This window comes from Gavia stellata, chromosome 31 (genome assembly GCF_030936135.1).
Source record: "Gavia stellata isolate bGavSte3 chromosome 31, bGavSte3.hap2, whole genome shotgun sequence".
Classification (NCBI taxonomy): Eukaryota; Metazoa; Chordata; class Aves; order Gaviiformes; family Gaviidae; genus Gavia; species Gavia stellata.
Window position 1 is genome coordinate 1148146 of NC_082624.1, and position 23490 is coordinate 1171635.

The following is a 23490-nucleotide window of genomic DNA, read 5'->3' on the forward strand; positions in this document are numbered from 1 at the left end:
AGGAGCTGTGTAGTCTGTGGGGATCCTACGGAAAGGAAAACCACCTGGAGTCAGAGCCTATAGGTCGAATGAGCTATTTATGGATCGGATTCTTAAATGCAGCTCAACTTTCACAAACCCTTCCTTTACCTATACTTTATATCCACAGCTGAGCAAAGGTGGATTCAGTAAACCAAAGTGAATCTAAGTTTGAGACTAAGGAGTCTAGGCTCAGTGTTAGGGCTAGACAAGCCCCCCCCCGCAAGGCTGGTAGCAGCAAGTGCTATATACCTGATACTGACTTTTATTCTGTGACAACATTTTCCCGCTCCCATCTCCCCTTTTTTCACATCGTTTCCTCCGTGTCCCTTTCTCTCACCAGTTCGGTTTTCTTTGCAGGCTCTGCCAAGCAGGTCTGCAGCCTGTCTTGAGCTGAACTTCTGTATCACCAAAGCCAAGTCCTCAGTGGCAGAAATCCAGTGCTGTTGCATTAACTTCACTATGCTTGGCACAGAGGCACGCATCTGGTCCTAGACATCTTGCTTGAAAACCCCTGTAGCTCTCCGTGTTTTTCCCTTTTCTGTTCCCGTGAAGGCTCTAGGCTGGGCTGAGGCTGTGTTGTTGTTGTTCCCCCTTCTTAACATAAATGAGGAGTGAAAGGTTTTCTTGCAGAGTCCTGTTATTTTCTTTCCTACAGCAAAAGCTTCAGCAGCATCGTGGTACTGCTGGCAGGGCGACTTGCTGGCAGGCAGTGGGAAAACAAGCAGACAAGTTTACAAATGGCCACACTGGCACCATGAGACCTTCGGGTCCAGTTAGTCTTTACGCTGATGGCAGCAAGTGACAGGGAGAGATCCCGTATCATTGTTGGGGTGCAAACCCAGGTTTCCACCAAGGTGGCTGAGGAAATCCTGTTCTGCGCTGATGAAATGATGAAAAACAAAAGCGGAGGCGATAAATAAGTCCAGATCTGTTATTCTTTGAAAACTGTCCATCAGGGAAAACGCAGAAGCCCCATTTTCTGTACCAGGTAAAGTTGCTGATGGATTCCTTCCGCACAAAGAGCTCCGTGTATGGATGCGTGGAAGTGCTCTCCAAAGCCTCACCAGTGGCTGTGCTGGATTTATATACACATGGCTATAAGGAACAGTGATTTAAAATAACTGAACAGCCACTTAACTAAAAAGGTTTTTGTGATATTGTGATTTTATACCTGGAGTCTTGATATCGATGAGTCTGGCACAGCACAGCGAGTGATGCTGTAGGGCAGCTCTTCTCAGTGGCCCCAACCGGCTGTCTGGGCTTCTCTTGCTCTATAAGAGCAATAATCAGCTGTATGTGTTATTGTGAACATCTCAACCGTGGTGCTGACAGCATTTGCAGCCCACCATCCAGGCACACTGCGTAATGGGCTGTGCCACCCCAGACCTCGGGGCTTTTCCGTCTCCCCGGATCTGGGATTTATGGACTTTTTCTTCCACTCAGAAGCACTGTGGGTGTCTCCAGCAAGGAGCCAGCCGGCTGGCAGGAGGGATGCTTGCTGGTTTTTTTTTTATAAAGGCATAATGTGTCCTTAACCTGAACTCCTGAGTGCAAGATATTCTGACTGAGCAGCAAGAAGTATTGGCCTGTTCTACAGGTAACTTGAGCAGCTGAAAGAGGAGCTGAAAAAAACACACCAAAAAAGCTAAAGAATATTTTTGAAATTTCCTGTTTCAGAGCATAAACCAGCCTCTAACTTCTGGGCTCCTTCCTCCGATCCAGTCCGCGGTCAGTAGCAGAACACGAGACGATACAAGTCCCTGGCTCTGAACCTGCTTGGCAATTCCTGTGGATTCATGCAGCTACATTTTATGTCTGTGCACAGCCGGGTGTCTTCTCCTAGTTGGTTTTGGCATCAGTTTTGCTTGTGGATTTAGCTAAGTTTTTTATTTCTTCCTCAAGCATCTTGTTTTTCTTCTCCATGTCCTCCCGTGAGCGCTCCACGTTCATCAACTTCAGCTCCAGCTCCTCAGACTTCTTCTTCTCCCTCTCAATGTCCTGATTCAGCCTCACCACTTTGGCCCAGACTTCATAGTTTTCCTTCTCGAGACTGCAAAGAGAAACAGAGCGTGAAAGGATTGGATCGGAAGAGTGCCGGGAAGTCATCGTTTGGCTCTTAAGGAGTCTGCCCTCTGTGTCATTAAGCAATAAAATAAGCCAGAGGTTCTGTCCTGATCCTCTGACCCTCAACAGCCACGTAACACGATGCAATAAATCGATACACGTGACATATAATAATACGATAACTATGTGTGAAGCTATAGTAACAGTGATGGTTACAACTACTGAATTCTGGATAGTATAATGGTACAATATTGTAGTAATAACAAGAATTATGACAGTGTAATTATTGCAGAAAGATTATAGTGCCATACAATGATGTAATAAGAACTATAGAGTATTAATATTGTAGTAATACAACATTAGCAACTATGTCATGAGAGTCCAGCACATGAGCATTGGCTTTTAGGTAGCCTACTGTAATACTGTATTTTATCATTAGTCATTACTATTATATCCTGAGTCATTACTATTACATCCTGTAGAGTATTACTGCTAAATAAATCTGTGCAATACTAGTGTTGTGATAACATGAGCTGAAGACTTCGTACTCTCCAGAAAGCAGCACTGTGCAGTGTGTTACCTTTTAATTTGTTCCTCGTAGTCGTTTTTCTGTACCTCCATTTCTTTTTCCAGCTTCAGGATCATGTTTTGCAGGAACTCCCTGCTCTCCTGGTCAGGCTTGGAGACCTCGGCAGGGCTGCTGGTGGGACTGGCTATTTCCTTCGGCTGATGGCTGGGACTGGGGCAGGGCAGAAATTCCTTATCAGAGCCGCTGCTCGAAGGGCTGGGGCTGGAGCCGCTGCCGTCCCCGCTTTCTGCCTGGGAGGCAGGAACGTTATCGTAGGTCGAAGCCCGGTGAAGGTCGAGCAGCTTAAAAAGATCATGAGACAACGTTCTCTTATGTCCGTCGGGGACCACGGAGCGCGTGCTGCTCCTGGGGGAGCTTTTCCAAAAGTCACTGGCAAATATGTCATTTTTGTCATTGCTGCCTTTCTCCTCTGGCAAAGCAGCCGTCAGGAAAGATTTCCTGTTCGGTAAAGTCTGAGTTCTTTTCCTTGACTGCGTTTTCCACATTCCCAGGGTATCTTTGGACCTGTTATCTTCTCTGGGTGCACTTGAGCTCGCAGCTGGTCCGGGGGCACTGCTGGAATTCGGGTCGTCTCTCTGTAAAATAGACCCGTGGCATTAGGACAGCCTCATCCCGCTTTGTGAACAGAGCCAGGTTGCAGCCACTGCTGTGACTGCAATATTTACAAAAGGCACATTTTAACATGCTAACAGGAATGGCCACAAGTTTTCCATAAAAAATTATTTTGGATTGCACTGTGTTTTCCATTAAAAAGAACTTTTTGCAGAGATTCTTTCTTTCTGAGAAAAGCCTTTAATCCTCAATGTTTTCACTTCACCAGCATGAACTGAAAAGGTTTCATCTATTCTGCCTTTTGGCTAAAAAACTTTAGGAGTTTTCATTTTTCCCGGAACAGTAGGTTTTCCACCGGAAAGTGGAAAATTTGTCTACATCATTTTCCTGATGTAGATATTCCAGGGATGACAGTTACAGCTCTTTACCCTATTAATAGTAAGTGCTCTTAGTGGCTCACCAACCTGTTAGATCCCATAAGAATTAATCACACATTTGTTAAATGTGCGTTTGATTATTTCTCTGAGGATCTGGCCTTACCGTTTGCCTTTGGATCAAGCTCTCCGCCTGGGGCACCGCAGGGTCCTCTGCAGCGTCCCAGCCCACGGAGCTGCGCGGGATGGGGGCCTTCTTGTCGTTTTTGTGGGCAGGTGGGGAGGGTGGCACATCCTTGGACGGGGGAAAGAGGTCTGCATGGTCACTTATCATCACAGTCATCACTTTCTGGATCTGTGGCGTGCCTGGAAGAAATTAGAGATCCGTCAGCAGCAAACCCAATGCAATGGGCTTTCTTCCACTCACACTTGGATTTTCTGGTTGGTCTTTCGGGTGTCCAAAAGGGAGGCGTACATAGTAAAGCAGGTGAAGACAAGGAGCACGATCATAAAACCAAATAAAGGGAGAGATTTTTATATCACTCCAGCACAGCAGTAGTAGACCATGGACCAACCAAGACGGGAGTCTGCTCAGCTGCACCAAGGCACAAATTGTGCTTCTTTGGCTCGACAAGCAAACAACAAGTGTCAGTTATACGAGCAAGCATATGAATATCATGACCATTTGCATCTGATGTCTGTAGAGCAGAGCAGTCTTTGGCCTTCAAATATTTCTTCTATTAGTTCTGCTGCATCTGTCCTTGCCCACGGGATTACAGTTTGGCTCAGGTAAACAGTAATTTCTTTGAGTTTCCTTTGTTTCTCTAAGAAGAATTTCATACCTTCCTGCTCTAAGCAAAAGAGAGGCGACTTCACCAAATCCCTGGATGGTTTGGAATCTATGGAGGGAACACACAGTGCAACTCCTGAGGGGTTTTTGTCACCATTAGCACATTTATAGCCTAACACATGGCTGTACTCTACCCTGCTGTACTTACTGTGCACATGTCTGGCTTATATCCATGGGTCTACCATAGAAAATTTTTTAATTTCAAGATTGTGGATGCAACTGAATATTTCAGCATATCGGGTGCTCCTATGCCAATTATTCCAGGAGTCCCTTTTACCTCTCATAATAATTGCAGGATCCTCTATCTTGGGTCGGATGAGGTTCACTCCAATGACTGTTGCCAGGTTATCCACACTCATCTTGTTGACGCTAGAGTTCAACTGTATTTCATGTAGAAACCTGCCAGAATCCAAGGGCAAATATTTCAAGTCAGAGAAGGAAGACTGCAATAAGCCTTACACACCCACTGGTATAAAATCCTGATTAATTCATCCAGCTCTTCCTCTACGTCCCAAGGACAGAAACATATAGTTGCCTTATAACTGCGAACTGGAACTGGGTCTTACTGGTATCAGTAGAAAAACCACCATCTGATGAGCTGCTCACCCAAAAAAAAGTCAAAAAGGAAGGGAAAACCCCCATCTAATATTTAATAACCAGAGAAAAGTCACCCAGGCTGGGTGAAACCCAACAGTTTTGTTGCACAAGGCTTTGTCTAGAAAAACTACACTTGATTTTAATGCTCAGGGATTCATAAGTGAGTTTTAGGGTAGGCATTTATGCTCAGACATCGTCAAGGTGTTTATTCCCATGGCTGAAATTCTCCCTTTACAAAAGTCAGGATCTGGTGCCTCGAGGGGAACCGAAACACGGCATAAGAGGGCTCTCTCTAGAGGAGCCAGCCTCAGCCTTTGGGATGATCTACTCACCAACACCAAATCTGAGCTGTTTATACCTTGTGCAGAGGACTGACCTGCAGATATAGCTGAGGAGGTTGTAGTTGTCTCTGGGAAGGAGGGACAGTTGCTTCAGGAGTTCCTGGTGGCCCTAAAGGCAAGTTAAGAAATATCTCTATAAAGATTTACGGATGTATACGGACTCAAGAGCAGCTCTTGGTCACTCCATCCATCCCTGTATGGTCTTACCTCTTGGTATTTGCTCGCCTTGGAAATCAATGTCTCTGGCAGACCAAGCATGGACATGGAGAGGGTTTTGCGCAGTGCTCAGCAAGAAGAGGCAGCCCATTGCCCAGCACCGCTGCTGCCACGGCAGTAACGGAAAGAGCAGGATCCCCGCCAGCCCAGCACGTGTGTGATGAGCTCTTCGGAAAGAGCTGGTCATGCCTAATCTCCTCGCATTTCTTGTGTATAGGACATTTTTAACCCCAAAGATCCTGCAGTGAAACAACCTACAAGAAACACGTGCCCTTGAAATATAGGGCTGAACACTGCAGTTCCCAGAGCTCGTGCTGCCGAGGGTATCTGCCTCGGGTTTTTGTGTATAGGAACAGCATCCGTGAGTGGGTTTTTTGCAGTGGGGGGTCTTCTTTTCTGCCAAAATATATAGTCAGGAGAAGACAGTTCCCATCTGTTTCTCACTTCTCCCTCTCCCAAATCCCCACTTCCTTCCTCGGCCTCACCCAGAGCCCTCCGCCAGCTCCGCTCTCAGCTGGGGCTGGTGGAGGCTGCAGGAGGTCGTTTCCTTCCTCTCTTGGTTTTCACACTCGCTGTTTGCTGCAAGGGCTCAACGAAAAGAGGTGCTGAGCAGCTCTTAGACCTGCTCCAGATCTAAGCTCTTAGATCTGCTCCAGATGGTTTTGACAACCCATGTTGTCAAGTTGGGAAACTGCACTGGCTTTGGGAGATTTTCTCTTTTTATTTTTTTTCCTTTTTTTTCCCCCAGATTTCAAAGCTCAGTAATTACACAGCTTATAATGCACAGCTATATATGCACCTGGCATCTCCAGCTCACAAAGCCTTGGTACTGAAACACAGCTAATTTTAAGGCCAGAAGGAGAGAAATGAATGCATCTCTACCTTTTTCTCATCCGCATCCAGCGCCTGACCACACAGCAGGAAATCCTCGTACTGCATCCAGGGCACAACTGGCTCGGGGAGCTCCCGTAGGTAGAGTTTGAACAGAGAGGCCACGGTGTGCACATCCGTATCCCTGCAACGCACAAAGAGCCACTCACTTGAAACTCGCACCCAGCTGGTGAGCAAACCCTACCCTGCTCCAGAAGGGTGGGATTATATTTAAACTCCGTGTATAGATGCAGGAGACAGCGAGCTATAAATAGGGAGGTCAAAGCAAGCTGGGGGAATCCATAGGGCACCCCCAGCCGGGGAATGGCCCCAGCTGGCAGGGAAATAAATGCTCGGGGGAGATTTTCCCCACCGTGGGGCTGGCAGGTCCCCAGCCTTCGTACCCGGGCTGAGCCCTCCCAGCCTCCGCTTGACTCATGAGTGTTTGCATGCGACTATTGTCCGGTGCTCACATGTTTGGCAGGCACCCCGCGCTCTGCGCGGAGCTGGCGAAGCTTGCCTGGGGTTTTTAAGATTAACAGCAATTACTGAAGATGTTCTGCCGGGACAGATGTTTGCAGCTTTGCATACCATGTAGTTTACATTATGTCAAAAGGACACTGTCAAGATCATAAGCCTCTAATTTGACCTACCTTGAAGTCGCTAAACTGTTATAAACTTCTAGCAAAAATCCCCCAGGTCATTTATTTTTAGGATTGGTTGGGGTTTTTAAAATACTATTATTTTTAACAAACATAGAGGAATTTTTTCAGAGCTGTATTTTTGTAGGGCCTATAAATACACACCATTAGGCATCCTGGATGCCTGGGCTGCAACGGCAGCTTTCTAACGCTCCCCACTCAATCCCGCCGTGCTTATGCATGCAAGTGTGCCTGTGCAAACCCAAACAGGCTGCAAAGGTGGCACTGAAGGTCGAGCCAGGATCCTGCAGCATTCAGGTCACTGGAAACCCCATTACTGACCTTCCCCCTCGCTAAGAAAATGTTTTGGTTGAAGTGCATGGGGGTTGCAGTCACCCTGAGATCGCCACATGCTCATACCAAACCCTGCAGCACAGGGTTAACATCGCAGGCGACTGGGAAAAGGGCCAAACTCCCTCGCCATGCCCCGCTGCAAAACACATTTCTGGGGGAAAAAAAAAAAAAAGGAAAGAAAAAAGGCTTCACCTTCCTATGACCCCCACACAGGTTCCAACAGGAAAGCTCTCAGCAGGACTCGGGCACCCAGAAAGCAAGAAATACTCAGCTGCAAAACCAACAGCGGGGATAGCAACGCTCCCAGAGCAGCACAGGGATTATTTAGGTAAAAGTGCTGTGGTTTTTCCGAACAAAGCTGCATAAAGGTACATAAAAATCGGAAAAGTTTTGCGGTCAGGGACAGCCCTGCCAATACAGAAACGAGGCCCCTGCACTCCGCTCAGGCAAACTGTTTTGCACAAGCAGTCCCGGGAAGCTCCTGGTTTTGGGTGCTCCCCTCCCACAAGCACCCCAGATTGTGCCATCCCGGGAAGCTCCTGGTTTTAGGTGCTCCCCTCCCACAAGCACCCCAGATTTTGCCGTCCCGGGATGCTCCTGGTTTTGGGTGCTCCCCTCCCACAAGCACCCCAGATTGTGCCATCCCGGGAAGCTCCTGGTTTTGGGTGCTGCCCTCCCACAAGCACCCCAGATTTTGCTGTCCCGGGATGCTCCTGGTTTTGGGTGCTGCCCTCCCACAAGCACCCCAGATTTTGCCGTCTTGGGAAGCTCCTGGTTTTGGGTGCTGCCCTCCCACAAGCACCCCAGATTTTGCCATCCCGGGAAGCTCCTGGTTTTGGGTGCTGCCCTCCCACAAGCACCCCAGATTTTGCCATCCCGGGAAGCTCCTGGTTTTGGGTGCTGCCCTCCCACAAGCACCCCAGATTTTGCCGTCCCGGGAAGCTCCTGGTTTTGGGTGCTTCCCTCCCACAAGCACCCCAGATTTTGCCGTCCCGGGAAGCTCCTGGTTTTGGGTGCTGCCCTCCCACAAGCACCCCAGATTTTGCCGTCCCGGGAAGCTCCTGGTTTTGGGTGCTGCCCTCCCACAAGCACCCCAGATTTTGCCGTCCCGGGAAGCTCCTGGTTTTGGGTGCTGCCCTCCCACAAGCACCCCAGATTTTGCCGTCCCGGGATGCTCCTGGTTTTAGGTGCTCCCCTCCCACAAGCACCCCAGATTTTGCCGTCCTGGGAAGCTCCTGGTTTTGGGTGCTCCCCTCCCACAAGCACCCCAGACTTTGCCAGCAGCTCTCAAACCTCCTCAGCCCTGCATAGATGGGGCACTGCCATGGCTAGTAGCAAACACCTTCATACACATGCACCAGCCTGGGCACTCCTTGTCTCCGTTATGGTGGGCAGGGCAGGAATTAACCCAAAAAGCCTCACTTTAGCTGCCGTGGAAAGTCAGAACGCAGTTTTCCTTTATCCCAGCACAGGGGTCATTGTTTTCACCAGTGCAAATGGTCGAGTAAAGCCCCCGCGCAGCCTGCACGAGTGAGCGGGGGACGCTGGGCGATGCCTGACGCAACCGGGGCTAAAAGCAAGGGGTTAAACTCCGACTTGGGGATGGGGACGGGTGGGAAACCTCCTTAGAGATGAAGAGGCATCTGCAGGGGCAGCAAGTCTGTGAGATGTCAAGGGCGGGCTCTATAATGCAATGCACCAGGGGTTTACCTTTCATTTTGCATAGGGCGCAACAGAGATAGCAAATGTCTTTCTCCAAAGCCCCGCTGAGACCTACGGGCAGCTCTCTCAGTGTTAGGGAGTTTGCCATTTCCTCCTAGTCCTGCAGAGGAAGGGGGTCAGGAGGACGCAGCCTTGTAGCAGTCAAAATCTCTCTCTCACCTCTATATGGTGGTGTAGGGAAAAGCAACAGGAGGAAAATACCATGGCTATGGGCTGGCAGGGGAAGAAATAACTTCTAGTGTGTGCGTTAGGGTGTTCTCTGAGGTTGCTTGTGATCCTCTGCTTGCTTTCCTTTCAATAAACCTCTACCCTCAGCTGATGGGCTCTGTAGGCTCTTCCTTTTGCCTCCTTCCTTGGCTGCTCCTGCAAATGATAGGAGCTGCATGGGGGCCAGGGGTTTCCTAAATGCTTTCCTTTATTTCCGTGAGTCTCGTCTCCGCACCCTCTGATTCTGCTTTTGCCTCCATTTGGGGTTTCTGCTGAATCCTCAATCCTTGTCAAGCCCTTCTGGAGGGTCCAAGTTTCTTGCAGGGCACTGCTGGGGTCTGGGGGGGGGGGTTAAACAGGCTGCTTTTCCCCGGATTTGGGGGTGTATGAGACCTAGCTGAGTAGGAAAGGGGGAATCCAGCATTACCGGTCAAATGATGGCCTTTCCCCAGCATCGAACGCGTCCCTGAGCTGTTTCACGAGGTTGTCCTGGCCGGGGAGGCGGAAGATGCCCTCCTCACTCACGCCGTGCTCCCGGATGAACTCGGCACACTTCTGCACCAGGATGGGGACCTGGTGCTGCCCGAATTTCTGCTCATAGGCCATGGTCTCTGCCAAGCGCTGGCCGAAGACCGCTAGGGAAAGGACAGAGAGGTTAGAGGAGCCCGAAAGCTTTGCTAAAGGCACATTACCTGCCAAAGTGCATCAGGCAAATATAACAGCAGTGCCTGCTTTTCTGATAGCGGGGGAGCTACAAGAGGTCTGCAAACTGGGGGAAAGCAGAACTTCTTCCAAAGAAATAATAGCAAAATGAAACCTTGTTCCTCCTCCAAATCATTAACAGTTCTCAAAATGATAAAACCCAAGCAGTGAGCCTTGTTTTTTGCTGTGCCACCTGCCTGCCTTGGAGCAAGGTGCTGATACAGAGGGAGACAGGAACAGCAAAAAGGTTAATGCGAGGGCTCAGGGGGAGAAGGCAAGCTCATTACACAAACCTGAAGGATATAGAAAGCACAGGACACCACCAAGAAATAAGAAAAGCAGCCTTGCAGAGATTTGGGGATGGAAGTCTTACTGATTTAGTTGCTTTTCTTCCCCCTCCCCTCTTCGCTCACCCTCCAGAAACTCCCCTGCGCAAAGAGCAGCAGTATTTTGCAGTGGGTGGTACCTTTCCTTCGGAGCAATGGCTTTTTCCTCCTGAGCTCGCAGCAAAAGAAGAGCTCGAAAGTGGGAAGGCAGCAGCCTGCATCCCAGCTCTTCCTCCGTGGAGCCTGGGGCATGGTAAGAGCAGACAAATCCCAACTCGAACTGGCTCTGGGATATTAATGGCAAAGGGTCCTATGGTCCTCTACCGTATTTTTGCCCCGGCAGTGCCTGCGATGTGTTCACCTTGTGCTCTAAAGGCTGAAATAACTCGTGTGTATCTTCCAGACCAGGAAAATGCAAGTAAACCCTCTCATCTGGAACCATGAGGCTTGTCGGCACCTGCCTGATCATGGAGGTTTTTCATTTATGACTTGCTCACGCTTTTAAAGAATGAATATAAACTTGTCATTGTGCACAGTAAAGGCAAATAGCTTTTTTTTTTCCCCCCTCTGCTTTGGTAGCTGATAGTGAATTGCTTATTTAACTGCAAGCTGGCAGATGTGTTAATTTGGGGACACCTCCCCAGGGCCAATGCGATGCCCATGCCAGCCCACCTGGCAGGCGGCTGTCATTGTAGGGTGGCAGCCAGACCTGCAAAACCCCTCCAAGATTTTGGAGATGCTTTTGCTTCACACTTTGCAGCTGCTTTGCTTTTTGGTGTGCAACAAGCTCATGAGAGGAGGCTGAGGGGAGACCTCATCGCTCTCTGCAACTGCCTGAAAGGGGGTTGTGGGGAGGGGGGTGTTGGTCTCTTCTCCCATGTCACTAGCGACAGGACAAGAGGGAATGGCCTCAAGTTGTGCCAGGGGAGGTTTAAGCTGGATATTAGGGAAAATTTCTTTATGGAGAGAGTGGTGAAGCACTGGCAGAGGCTGCCCAGGGAGGTGGTGGAGTCACCATCCCTGGAGGGGTTCAAGGACTGTGTGGACGTGGCACTGCGGGACATGGTTTAGTGGCCATGGTGGGGTTGGGGTGGTGGTTGGGCTGGATGATCCCACAGGGCTTTTCCAACCTTAGTGATTCTGTGATTCCGTGATTCTGCGCCTAGCTGGGTTACCTGGGGCTGCTTCCAGGTGGGCTCTTGCCAAAACCTTCACCGTGCAGTGGGTTGCTTTAAAAAGCCCATGTTGCCTCAGCTTGCGTTGAAGCCAAAAAACTAAAGCATAAAGTTTCAGGGTCCGTTAACCTGTGGATTGACATAAAATGCAGCTCCATAGCATCTGACTTCTCTGCTATCCTCAGGGCTCTCTGTACTACCATAAATTTACGTTTTCTATCATATAAGGTCATTTTATCTAGCTGGAAGAAACTGGCAGCCTCCTAAGTTTAAGCAAGGAGCAGATGTGGAGTTGTTATTAAATATTAAAGCCAGGTGGGGCAATGCCCTGAAAATTTCTGGCTCATGCAACCCTTATTTCAGATGAGTAATGCTGCCTGTCCCAGGGCACGGCATGTTTCAGTTTAGAGGCAGAAAACACCAGGGCTGCAGACAAAAACCAGCTGTGTCGTCGTTTAGGCGAAGCTGATCTATGCCTACGGCAGGGTCACGGGGAAAGAGCTCAAATTGGCAGCGCCTGCTTCCCTCTGAACTGCTGTGCTTTATATTAACGCAGGAGCTATGGGAGACCAGAACTCCATCATGCTTTTCTTATACAGCTGAGGGGCATGGACCCTATAAAAAAATTATATAGATAGTCAGGGCAAAGCCCAGAGGGAGGGAAGAGAGGCTCGGGATGACCATCCAGTTTAGTGCTCTTTTGGGAGAGAGCTAAAGAGACTCCCAGCCCTGTTTCATCAGTGGATCTTGTTTATAGGAGTTCATCCTCATAGGAAAAGTCTGGATGGTTCATCCTTATAGGAAAAGCGGATGGAGTGACCTTTGCCGCTTCCTTTGCGGGCTTCCCCTGTGGCGGCAAATTTACGGTGTGCTCTTTTCCGATGGGTTCGCATTTAATACTTCCCTGACCGCAATTTTGTAATGGCATGAATGCATGCCGAGGGGGCTGGAAGCAAGGATCCCGTCGCCGCAAGCCTTGCCTGCGCGTGGGGAGGGCGATCGCGGGGCCGAGGCAGACTCTGCAGAGAAAATGGGAGCAGAAGGGCTGGGCTGAGCAAGAAAAGCTGGAAGAAAAGCAAAGCAAGGAAATTAGCAGGTGAACGGCAAGATTGTTCAATGCTTCATCCCTGAATATGAGTTGTTTTCAAGAACAACGTTTTCTGGGGTCAATAAGTCAATGAGGAAGTTCGCAAAAGACATTGAAACCAGCCCAGAAATCTTCATTCATGCTTGGCTGCCATTTCCTTAACACTGCCCATGTTTGCAGCAGACCCAACCCCGCAGGGTCCAGTCTAGGGGTGGGTTTCTAAGGCGTTACACGGTACAGTCACAGTCAGCTCCAGTTTCCAGTTTCAAGGATTTATGAGTCCAGCTTTGAAATCCTCGCAGAAAAGTACTGCAGAACGTGAGATAGTAGGAAATTGCCTCTCCAAGAGCTGTCCCCGCTCCCCTTTACCTCCTGACGTCGACCCCAGCACTCGTCGGATGGTTTTAACCCATTCCTCCATCTCAGACTGGGAATTAGCCATGAGCACGCAGGTGTCCTGCCCCGTCCGGTTCTGGTCTCCAGAGACCCCTGCAAAAAATATATTTATGCATCATTTATAGAGAGGATTGGAGGAGAAAAGACACATTCTTGTTGTTTTCTTTGCTAAATGCTTTTGGCTCTAAATTTCCCCATTAATGTGTGAAATGAACCAGCGCTCTTACATTTCACCCTCGCTCAAGGTCTGCAAGAAAGGAACAGAAACTGCTTAACGTTGCAGCTTGGCGAGGCTTCGCAGCACGGGACATGGGCACCGACACAGGGCCCTCCTCCAGCCCTGATGTGTGAATATTGAAAGCAAGACGTTTCGTTTTCATGTGCAACGCGCATGTGGGCACCTCGAAAAGAAGTGGGAGCAAAAGGACTGGCAAAACGACTCGCCCAAATGATTTGGGGTGAACGGTCCAGCCCGAAAGCGTGCGACGAAGGGGAGTGAAGCATCCTCACCTGGGATGATTTCAAAGATAAATTTCCCTCCTTCCTCTGGGTTGCTGGCCACCTCCTTGATGGTGCTTCCCTGGAGAGACAGGCAGCCCTAGGACAAAGCAGAGCAGGAGCTGCAAATACCCGCGTCCCATCTCTGCGAGGCTGACCCGACCTTGTGTCAGCACTGAGGATCCAAGTCCTTCTTTCAAACAGATTGCAGGACCTGGTGGCCTCTTTTATATATATATTTTTATATATATATATATATATATATGCAAAAAATGACTTTTCAAACAATAAGGGACTCTTCTTAAATGCCAGTTTTTCTGATGAAGTGGTTCTCAGAATAAGAAAACTGGTTATTTTGCTTTTTTTCCTCCCTTCCCATGTGTTTTTTAACCTCTGTTGGGAGCGGAAGAAGAAAGTACAAAGGAGAAGGGACTTGGCAAAACACTGGCACACCCTGTTTCTGCTGCAGCAGAGCAGGAAAACCGTTCCTTTAACACAGCATCACTTAAAACCAACAACCAAACCCAAAGTTTGCAGGAGTAGAGAAAAAGAAGGAAAAAAGAGGGGAAATAAAAAAGCAAAGTGGGAAAACAGCCTTTTCTTTTGGACCTTCCTTTCCCCAGCTGTCGGGGCAAACAGGGGTGGCTCGGTCCCCGCTGGGGGGGACGGGTGGGGAGCGGCCGAGGCATGTGGGGGCCGAGCGGGTGTGTGAGTCAGCACCGGAGGCCTCCCGGGGCAGGAAATGAGGCTGCGCCACAGAAATGAAGTTTCCCAGTGATTTCAGCCTCCTGAAAGCCATCGGGCTCCTGCGAGCAGTGAGGACCAAGGCTGAATTGCAGCTGTGTCGGTTGGAATCGTTGATGGGATCAGAGAGGCTTGAAATGACCCGGGATGGTGCATCAAGGGCACGGCGAGAGCTGCCAAAAGCACCATGAATAGGAATAAGCTTTTTACAGCACTTTCTGTTTCTACATCCCATTTCCAACCGGGGAGGCTGCCCTACCCAGTCACCCCTGAAACGGGGCAAAGGCAGAATAGGACCTGTATCCCGCCGGGCTCAGCCCTGTGCTTTCACCCCGCTGATCTATGGATCGCCTTTCCCTTATGGGTGTTTTCTATCTTGAGATTAGTTTTGCCACCAGTAACAATTTGTACAGAGAATGGCTTTTCTGGCAATGGGGAGGACCTTCCCCTGAAATTTCTCAAAACAAGGAAAAGGTGGTGGATATCCAAAAGACAAGTTACGGTATGGAGAAGATGGTTGAAAAACTAAAGAGTCATCCATATAAATTGGGAAAACAACCTGATTTCTTCCTGGCAAGTGTACTACAATGCATACGCCAAGAAATGGTTTATACTGGTGAGACAGAGGGCTTGTTACAACCCGGAGGGGCTGAAGATGTGATGATGCTGCCGGAGGGCTGCAGACGTCGGGCACTGGTGCAGTCGTTTAAATCATGCCCAAGTGGGTGATCACGCTCCTGTTTTGTGCAGAGGGTTGGGTGCATGTTGTGCTCTCCTGGGGATCTCAGAAAGCATCAGAACTGACATGCACCGGAGCGTTCAGCAGATTTCAAGCTTTTCCCCTAAGAGGAAAAGGCAGCAGGGCAGGTTTCCCCTGGCCGCTCGGGGTGGCCCGGGGCGGCAGCCGAATAACACAAACTGCATCCGCACCACTGAGCCTTCTGCGAAGGATGGGGCTGGGCAGGACGGGATACAAAGCCGGAGGCTGGGGAGAGAGATTTCCTTTGCTTATCCCTCCAGCTGCCCTCTCCCACGACCAAAGGTCCTAAGGAAGGGGAAGGAGCTGCCCTTCGCTGTCGTCTGTCCAGCCCACAGCCCTGCCAGGAGGTCTGTCTTGGGCAGGTCCTCACACCCAGGCTATGCTGAAAGTCCTGCTTGTTTTTTCCTAAAAGCACCCTGTAAGATGCCTTTCCCACCAAGCACATGGCTGAAACCTCTCTCAACGCTCCCATCATCTTGTGCACCCATTGCTGCACTTGCCATCACAGAAACGCTGGCGTACCGAGCTCTTTTTCTCCCCAGCCTGTTTCTGTTGTCTTGGAGAATGATAGCAACTTCCTAGTTGGTAACTGTTCTTTTTTTTCCAGCACTCTGTTGCTTGGGCATGGAGGGACCAAGTCCCCTGCAGAGCTTGCAGGCACTTTAAGGATTGAAATGCATAGATGCTCCTGATCAGGATATCTCATCTGTGTTACTGCCCAGAGGCAGAAAACCTCTTTAATACCTTAGTCCAGACCCATCCCAAACCACTTCCCTACCAACAAAGCTGCACGAAGGGGAAGACTGAGGACTGGCAAAGCCCAGCGGCCTCATCCTACCTGTGGTTTGACATCGTCTTCGTCCTTGTAGTAGTAAAGCTGCTGGCCCTTAAGCACAAAGTACCGCTGCTGCCAGTTCTTGACGATGGAGCGCTGCTTTTTCAGCCAGCCGATCTTCAGGGGCCGCTCCAGCGGGTTGGGGGAGGCCGGCCGGGCGCCCGCTGGCTCGCCGCTCATCACGCTCTTGGAGCGGGCTGCCAAGGAAAGAGAGGGACGGGCTGGCAGGGATGCACGGGGTTGAGCTTCCAGCAGTCCCGCGTCCCCAGGGCCGATGGAAGCTACACCAGCGAGAGCAGCTCTCTGCCCCTCTGCCTGTGCTGAGCAAACTGGCTAGAGTTTTTAAAGGAAGTGGCTGCAGTATCTGTCAGTATGTGTTTCCTTTTTCCTGCGTGGGAGTAATTGTCTTGCAAGTGAGAAGAAAATCATTAGCTTTTTTTTTTTTTAATGGGAGTGTGTGTTTTTTTTATACCCACCCCAAACAGCCTGCAGCAGCGATAGCAGAATGACCCAGCCTGGCTCGAAAAAAACCTGTTTGGAAGTTGCAGCTTTGCTCTGGGAAAGCGTTGCCTGGTGTTCCCAATGGGGCAGTTCTCGCACAAGGGAGGAAAAAGTCTCCAAGGGAGGAAAAAGTGCCGATGTGGATTTACCGACTGGGCAGAGCAGTGTCCCCTGTCTCCTGTTTGCATCGCATAGACAAGTCCCATGGGTGCCACTGACCTGTGCCAGGGACCGGCAGCATGGCCCTGTGGCATCTCTAAATGCTTCTGTGACAGTAAATACCTTGGCAGGGATCGCTTCCAGGAGGGATACTTTGATTTTTGCCTCTGGACTGGCCGCTGCAGGACCCCCGTGCCAACCCGGCCGGGTAGAGTTAGCATTTGTGGTCGCAGGGCAAAAATAATTATAGGACTCCAGGGGAATTCAGCTTCACTGGTCTCTGCATGCAGTGATTTCCTGAGCTCTTATGTCTCCCCTGCTAAAACTGATGGCACCTGGCTGGGTCCTGCGGGCGAGGGCGGTGCAGGATTCGGGCCCCTGAGCCCGGCGGTGTTTGCTGGCAGAGGGCATTCACGCCGAGCCGGGGCGGTGAGGGAGGCGTTGTGCAATGCCGTGGGGTGGGGGAAGCTGCGGCGGCCCCATATCTCTGCCCCCAGATGCCCCCTTTTCACCCGTGCTGGTCAGCGGGGCAGAGAGCTGCAAAAGCCGCATTAGATATGAGCGTCAATGAATCCTGGCGTGGACCTGAGAGCACAGGACAAGCTTAAAAAGAGGAGAAAATGAAAAATCACCCGCTGCTGCCTTGTGATGTTTGGGACCGGGGGCATCTCACGCCTGAGTGGGTGCTCCCACTGCACAGACACCCACAGGGAGCGTGAGCCTACAGAACATTTTGCACTCGGTGCCGAGCAGTCAGCAGTCGCTTCAGAGGTCAGGGGTGCTGCAGCTCAAGAGTGTGCACAGCTTCCCCCTCCGAAATCCCCTGGAGCAAGAAACCGCGCTGCGTTTTGCCTTCATCCTTCGGAGCCAGGCTTGGGCAGGGCACTCTGAGCCCACCTCTCCGCTGCAAACCCGTCAGAGGATTGCACATCCCTTTCCAAAAATCAAAAAGGATTGTGAATCCAAAAAATCAGCCTTCGAAAGACGGTGAGGGTGCTGCTTGTATCTCAGTGCGTGCTGGCGTGGGATGCCTCCTGCAGAGGATGTGGTTATAAGCAAGGACCTTCGAAAGGGATTTGCCCGCCAGCTCCCCTGAAAAATGCTGGTGCCGCGGATTACCCTGGTGCAAAAACCAACGTGGGGTTTCCAAATTGCATCTCAAGCTCCGGGTAGCTTCTTTGCCAAAACATCTGCATTACTCAAATCTCATAAATATTAATATGATTCTCAGCAAACTGCTCACAAGCAACATTGCTCCTCTCCCAAAATTGTGTTACTGCATGTCTTGCGGCTGCCACCGACTCCTCGGGGGTCAGGATTTTTGGGGAATGATCCGCAGGGGTGGAGCAGCTGCCGGGAGCATGGAGACTACAGGGTGCAGGGTGCTGCCTGCCTCCCGCGAACACTTTGCTCTGCGGAAACCACAGCCCATTGCCCAAGAACAAATCCCAAGTGGGCTGGCTCCAAACGAGCCCCATTCTGCAGAAAGCAGCACTCCCACGAGCCAGCACTCAGACGCCTTCCCGAATTTTGCTGCGTGTTCTCCTGTCAGCTCGTAGGACCTCATCTCCCCCTCGATGAAACAGAGATGATGATATTCGCTCTGTTTAATTAGCACTAACATTTGCAGAGTGAGGTCTTCTCCCATGTCACTAGCGATAGAACGAGAAGAAATGGCCTCAAGTTGCACCAGGGGAGGTTCAGGCTGGATATTAGGGAAAATTTCTTCACTGAGAGAGTGGAGCACTGGAAGAGGCTGCCCAGGGAGGTGGTGGAGTCACCGGCACTGGAGGTGTTCAAGGAACATATGGACATGGCCCTGCGGGACATGGTTGAGTGGCCGTGGTGGGGTTGGGGTGGTGGTTGGGCTGGATGATCCCACAGGGCTTTTCCAACCTTAGTGATTCTGTGATTCTGTCTCCGTACCAAGCACCGATGACCACAAGGGCTTAATCTGAAGCGAAGCTGTTGTAACGCAGCTCGCAGGGTCCGTACTCACACCCAAATGGGTGGAACTCAGGGATGCATCTCCATCCATCAGCTCCGTTTTCAGCCTTCCCCAAAGAGCTCAGCTCAGCCCAGCAGCACTAATATTCCAGCAGCACAAGACTTGGAAGGACAAATTGTGTCTTTTATGAAAAATACAATGTTTTGCTACCTTTTATCAACGATATTAATCTCCCTCTGAGCCCATCATGGCTGCATCAGGGCTCTGCACTATGGAAAGGAAGCGACCCGGCAGGCACTGCTACCCAGGTCCTTGCTGGAAATAAGGTTTATTTTCTCCCTCTTTGCAGCCTTTCCCAGGTGCGTAAGGAATGTGCATTCAGAGGGTTACACTTGGGTCCCCTTTAGGATCAACCCTTCCGAAACGCCGGACTCAAGGCGCGACCAGAGGCTTGTGCTTAGCGATAGCTTAGCCATGTTTGTGCACATACAAATGCACTAGTGTGAACATGCAGATGTATTTTCCCTCTGCACGAGACAGCTCTCCCTGTACTTTGGGCTCATTTAAGGCCAAAATAACAGTTTGCAGGAACCTTCTTACCCACGGTGCGAGCACTCGCCAACCACCATCCCCACCGCAGGGCTCGTGCGGAGGCGTGGGGAGGGAACTGCTGTGGGGAGCTTGGCTTTGCAGGCAGCGAGGCTATTTTTGCCCAGTGGAAAGTTTTCTACGCTCTGCCCAGCTCACCTGCGATAACCAGCTGAAAATTTTCACAGAATCACAGAATCACTAAGGTTGGAAAAGCCCTGTGGGATCATCCAGCCCAACCACCACCCCAACCCCACCATGGCCACTAAACCATGTCCCGCAGTGCCACGTCCACACAGTCCTTGAACCCCTCCAGGGATGGTGACTCCACCACCTCCCTGGGCAGCCTCTGCCAGTGTCTGACAGCCCTTTCAGTGAAGAAGTTTTCCCTAATATCCAGCCTAAACCTCCCCTGGCACAACTTGAGGCCATTCCCTCTCGTCCTGTCGCTAGTGACATGGGAGAAGAGACCAACACCCCCCTCCCCACAACCCCCTTTCAGGCAGTTGCAGAGAGCGATGAGGTCTCCCCTCAGCCCCCTCTTCTCCAGACTGAACACCCCCAGCTCCCTCAGCCGCTCCTCATCAGACTTGTGCTCCAGACCCCTCACCAGCTCCGTCGCCCTTCTCTGGACACGCTCCAGCACCTCAATGTCCTTCCCTTTTATGCAGCACTGGGGCGAAGCTTTTTCCCTGACTCTCACCAGGGTGGTCCAGCACTTGCAATCATCTCCTCCTTCACCAATACATCCCTGCCGCACTTGGCCCCGCTCCTCCTTGTCACTCTCATAAGGCAGGAAAGAGCCGCTAACAGCAAATGCGGTGCCCCCAAAGCATTTCCTGCGGTAACCGCCTCTGAAGTCAAATATTTCCTCCAAAACATCCTCACTCTTCCTCCAGCGCTGGGGACCAGCCGTAGCAGAATACCCGTGTCCTGCTGCCTGCTCCCGGAAAAGAGGAGCCCTGCCAAAGTGTGACTTGCAGGAGAAATTGCATTGGGTGCCACTGTGGTGTCCGCATCGTCACTGGCTCCTGTCCCAAATCCTTGTCTTGGGTAAGAGCCCTCCCTGCCATCCCCTTTGCTCCTGCCCCGCAGAGGGGGTGTTGGGTACTTGCCATAAAAGACAGTAAAAGCAAAAGTGCCGCGTTAGGTTTCGCAATGAAAATTGCGAATGCAGTTTTCGCCTTCATGGAAATAAATAGCATTTTTCTCGGGGTGAGGAAGCACGCAGGAGCCAGCGCGCTGTCCTGGGGCTTACAGAAGCTGCTTGTGCCACAGCCACGGCTGGGGACGAGGAGGGGGAAGTGTCCCAAAGCCGGGAGGAGCCAGCAAGGGCGGTGGTGACTAATTTGCAATTATTTTCCACAAGCAAGTCACATCCCTGCTGCACCCCTGAGGACGGCAGCGGCTGCTCCCCGCAGCCAGAAACCCCAAAGCATGAGAAGAGCTGATGCACTGAGCTGCACCCCAATGCTCAGGTCTCTGCACACACACACATCCTTCATCTCACGGGCTCGCAGCAGCTGCAAGCTGCAAAAAGCACCCAGAATTTCATCACAAGCCGATTTTCTTGAAGAAAAGTAATTCCTGGTAACAACACAGGTTCAAGTCTGTGTCCCATTTCCACCCTTTCTGCTTCCCAGCAGCCAGCGGGCTCAGTGTCCCCTGGCCTTTTTTTCTGAGCTACCGATTGAATTTACCCGCTGCCCCGCAGCCTCTGTGCAAAAAAATATTAATTCTCCTAAGAATGAGCAATGCAGAAATCCAGAATGCTTCTATGAGAACCACGTGAGGATTTTTCCACCGCTGTCCTGCAAACGGATGAGCGCAGGTGATGGCATTGCTTCCTCTGTCCGCCTGCAAGCTTCTGGACCACCCGGGCTCTCATCCTGCACGTCGCTGTGCATCGCTGAGCCCAGCCACGGTGGCGGCCGCCGGGGACCGGCGGTGCTTCGTTTGGGGCCTTGTGTGAAGCGAACGCTTTGGCCACCCCAACAAAAGCAGCTTCAGCCAGAAGTCCAAATTGCCTTTGCGAGAAAAACCAGCCAGGACAACCTCGCAAGCTGACGCAAGGTGTGGGGAGGAAGAGCTCAGCACCGCAGAGACCGGCTTGGTCGATTCTCTTTGCTGCAGGGAGAAATTGAGGTGCCAACGTGTGCCTTGACCGTGTCTTGGCACCAGTGCCAGGACCATGGAGGGTCTTTGCCTCAGTGCGTGCACAAGGCTGGGCTTGTGCACCCCTTCCTCGCCCGCAGCATCCGCGCCCCCAAATCCCCTCCCTGGTTGCTTGACCCAAAGGCAGGCATTGGCTCCGCCGCGATATTTTGGCCACAGAGCCCACCGTAGGGATCCCTCACTCCTTCCCAAAGGCGTTCTCAAGCGGTTTCGTGCTGGAGATGGATCCCACAGCAGAGGAGAGCCGTGCAAAGCCTGGGCAGAGGCAGGAGATAAGTTGGGAAATCAGACAGCAAAGCCATCCCACGGCACAGAGCCCGGCATGGGCGTCAGAGGGCTCTTTGCCACCGGTGAGAGGAAACCAATGACGTCCGGGTGGGCGAAGAAACCTAAGCAAGAGCGAGATTGCTTCCTCCAGCCTGCACCGCTCCGGCTGCCTCTTGGCCTGCACTTCACCTCCTGCAAGGCTTGTCCCAGCAGAATGAACCCATGTGGTTTAAATCCCCCCCCCCAAACCTGGATTTTGGGTGGGCAGCAGCCCCACGCTGCCAGGTCCCCCCCTTCCCCACCCCACCGCACCAGCCGCTGCTCCAGCCCCAGCGCCACAGCCCCGGCCGTGCTCCCACAGCATCCCTCGCCGACAACTTTGCAAATCACATCTTGCAAACCATTTGCAAACCATCTGCTGTCTCGAAAGCAGGAGCTGGGGGCCAGGTCCCCCCGCCGCGGCCAGAAGCGGGTTCGGGTCTGGGCCGTAGCCAAAATCGCAGCTGGGCTTGGCCACCGGCCCCGCCGGCAGACCCGACTTGCACCTGAAAGGCTGAAGCAGAAACAGAAGGGCATAAAGAAAGAGTCACGGTACCTATTTTTGCAGCATCCATCTTCAGGTTGAAATCCCAGTTCCGTGGCAGCTTGAGGGACATTTTGGGTCAGGAGGTGCTATTTTTTTTTCAAGGGGGAGGGCTTGCTTAGGAGAAGGGCTCAAACGAAGCTCTGATAGTCCCGTGGGGATCCTGCGCCTGGGGTGCGATCCCCCCCACGAAGAGCGAAGGCTCGGCAAGGGTTGATTTGCCAACGTACTTCCTCCTCCCTCCTCTGCGAGTGGCTGTGAACAACCCCATAAAAGTACTTTCCTGCCCTGCTTTCTTGCAAAGCTCTCGTCTTGCTTCCCCGACGACACCGAGGTGATGCCGCCTTTTTCGCTCCCCTTTTTGCTACCCCCTTCGGCTGATGCGGAGACGCAGCAGCCGGGCCCCAGCCCGCACCGCAACGTGACTGCTCGGGGTTGCTCTCTGCGCACCGCTCGTCGTATTTGAGGAAGTGGCTGTCCTTCTCAGCGCCGTTGGTGCGCTAGAAAATTGCTCGCCGAAGGACACGGCCCAGCACGGAGTTTCGGGAAACGTTTTGCTCAGCAGCGAAGCGGAGCGGGCTGTGGCTCAGGTGGCCACGAGCAAACGCCGCAGGATGGTGGCTCTGAATGTCCTAATGCATCCCCGTGCGCGCGGCCCGGACGACATGGATGTCTTTTGCATTTTCTTATCGCAACTGCTGTATAGTCCCCACAGCTGATTTAAGGCTTTTACACCCGCTTTGTAACAGCGGTACGAGCAAAATGGGGATGAAATGAGGCTGCTCTTGGAGGAAAGGCTGTGGGTATCAGAGCAGTGAGGGCCAGGGGATGTGGGCACAGACCCCAGCAGGACCGCCAGATCAAGCAAAGCCCACAAGAGCGAGTGTATCCTGTTTCATGTCACTAAACACTTGTTTTCCACAAAAGAAACGGCTGTGCATCCGCAAAGCCGACTGCAATGCAATTAGACTGAGATGCAGCTCTTCAGACGCAGGATAAATACAAGGGAGAGTTGTTGCATTCACAAACACCCAAATGGAGCAAAAAGCAGCGAGGATGGCTGCAAGACATGGCAGCGTGCCCCGAAGGCCTAATGGAGGGCTCCAGCCCCTGTTTCCCCCCCGTACTGGGAAAGCCCAAGCCTTGCGGAGAGGGAAGTTGCCCTGAACAGAAGCAGAAACAGCGACACGGGAAGCACGGGGGCCTGAAAGAAGATCACAGAATCACAAAGGTTGGAAAAGCCCTGTGGGATCATCCAGCCCAACCACCACCCCAACCCCACCATGGCCACTAAACCATGTCCCGCAGTGCCACGTCCACACGGTCCTTGAACCCCTCCAGGGATGGT

The 23490-nt window shown here is 51.5% G+C and overlaps 1 protein-coding gene across 1 annotated transcript; it reads right to left on the minus strand.

The window, feature by feature from the left end:
- Positions 1 to 1841: 1841 nt before the first annotated feature.
- Positions 1842 to 22215, minus strand: ARHGAP25 (Rho GTPase activating protein 25). The gene is made up of 11 exons (XM_059831560.1): positions 22155 to 22215; positions 15925 to 16118; positions 13595 to 13682; positions 13058 to 13177; positions 9826 to 10033; positions 6487 to 6619; positions 5424 to 5497; positions 4728 to 4849; positions 3767 to 3966; positions 2666 to 3249; positions 1842 to 2071 (listed from the first exon to the last, which is right to left on the minus strand). Exons 1-11 carry the CDS (start codon positions 22213 to 22215, stop codon positions 1861 to 1863), a joined length of 1995 nt encoding a protein of 664 aa, XP_059687543.1. The 3' UTR covers positions 1842 to 1860.
- Between the last annotated feature and the right edge of the window lie 1275 nt (positions 22216 to 23490).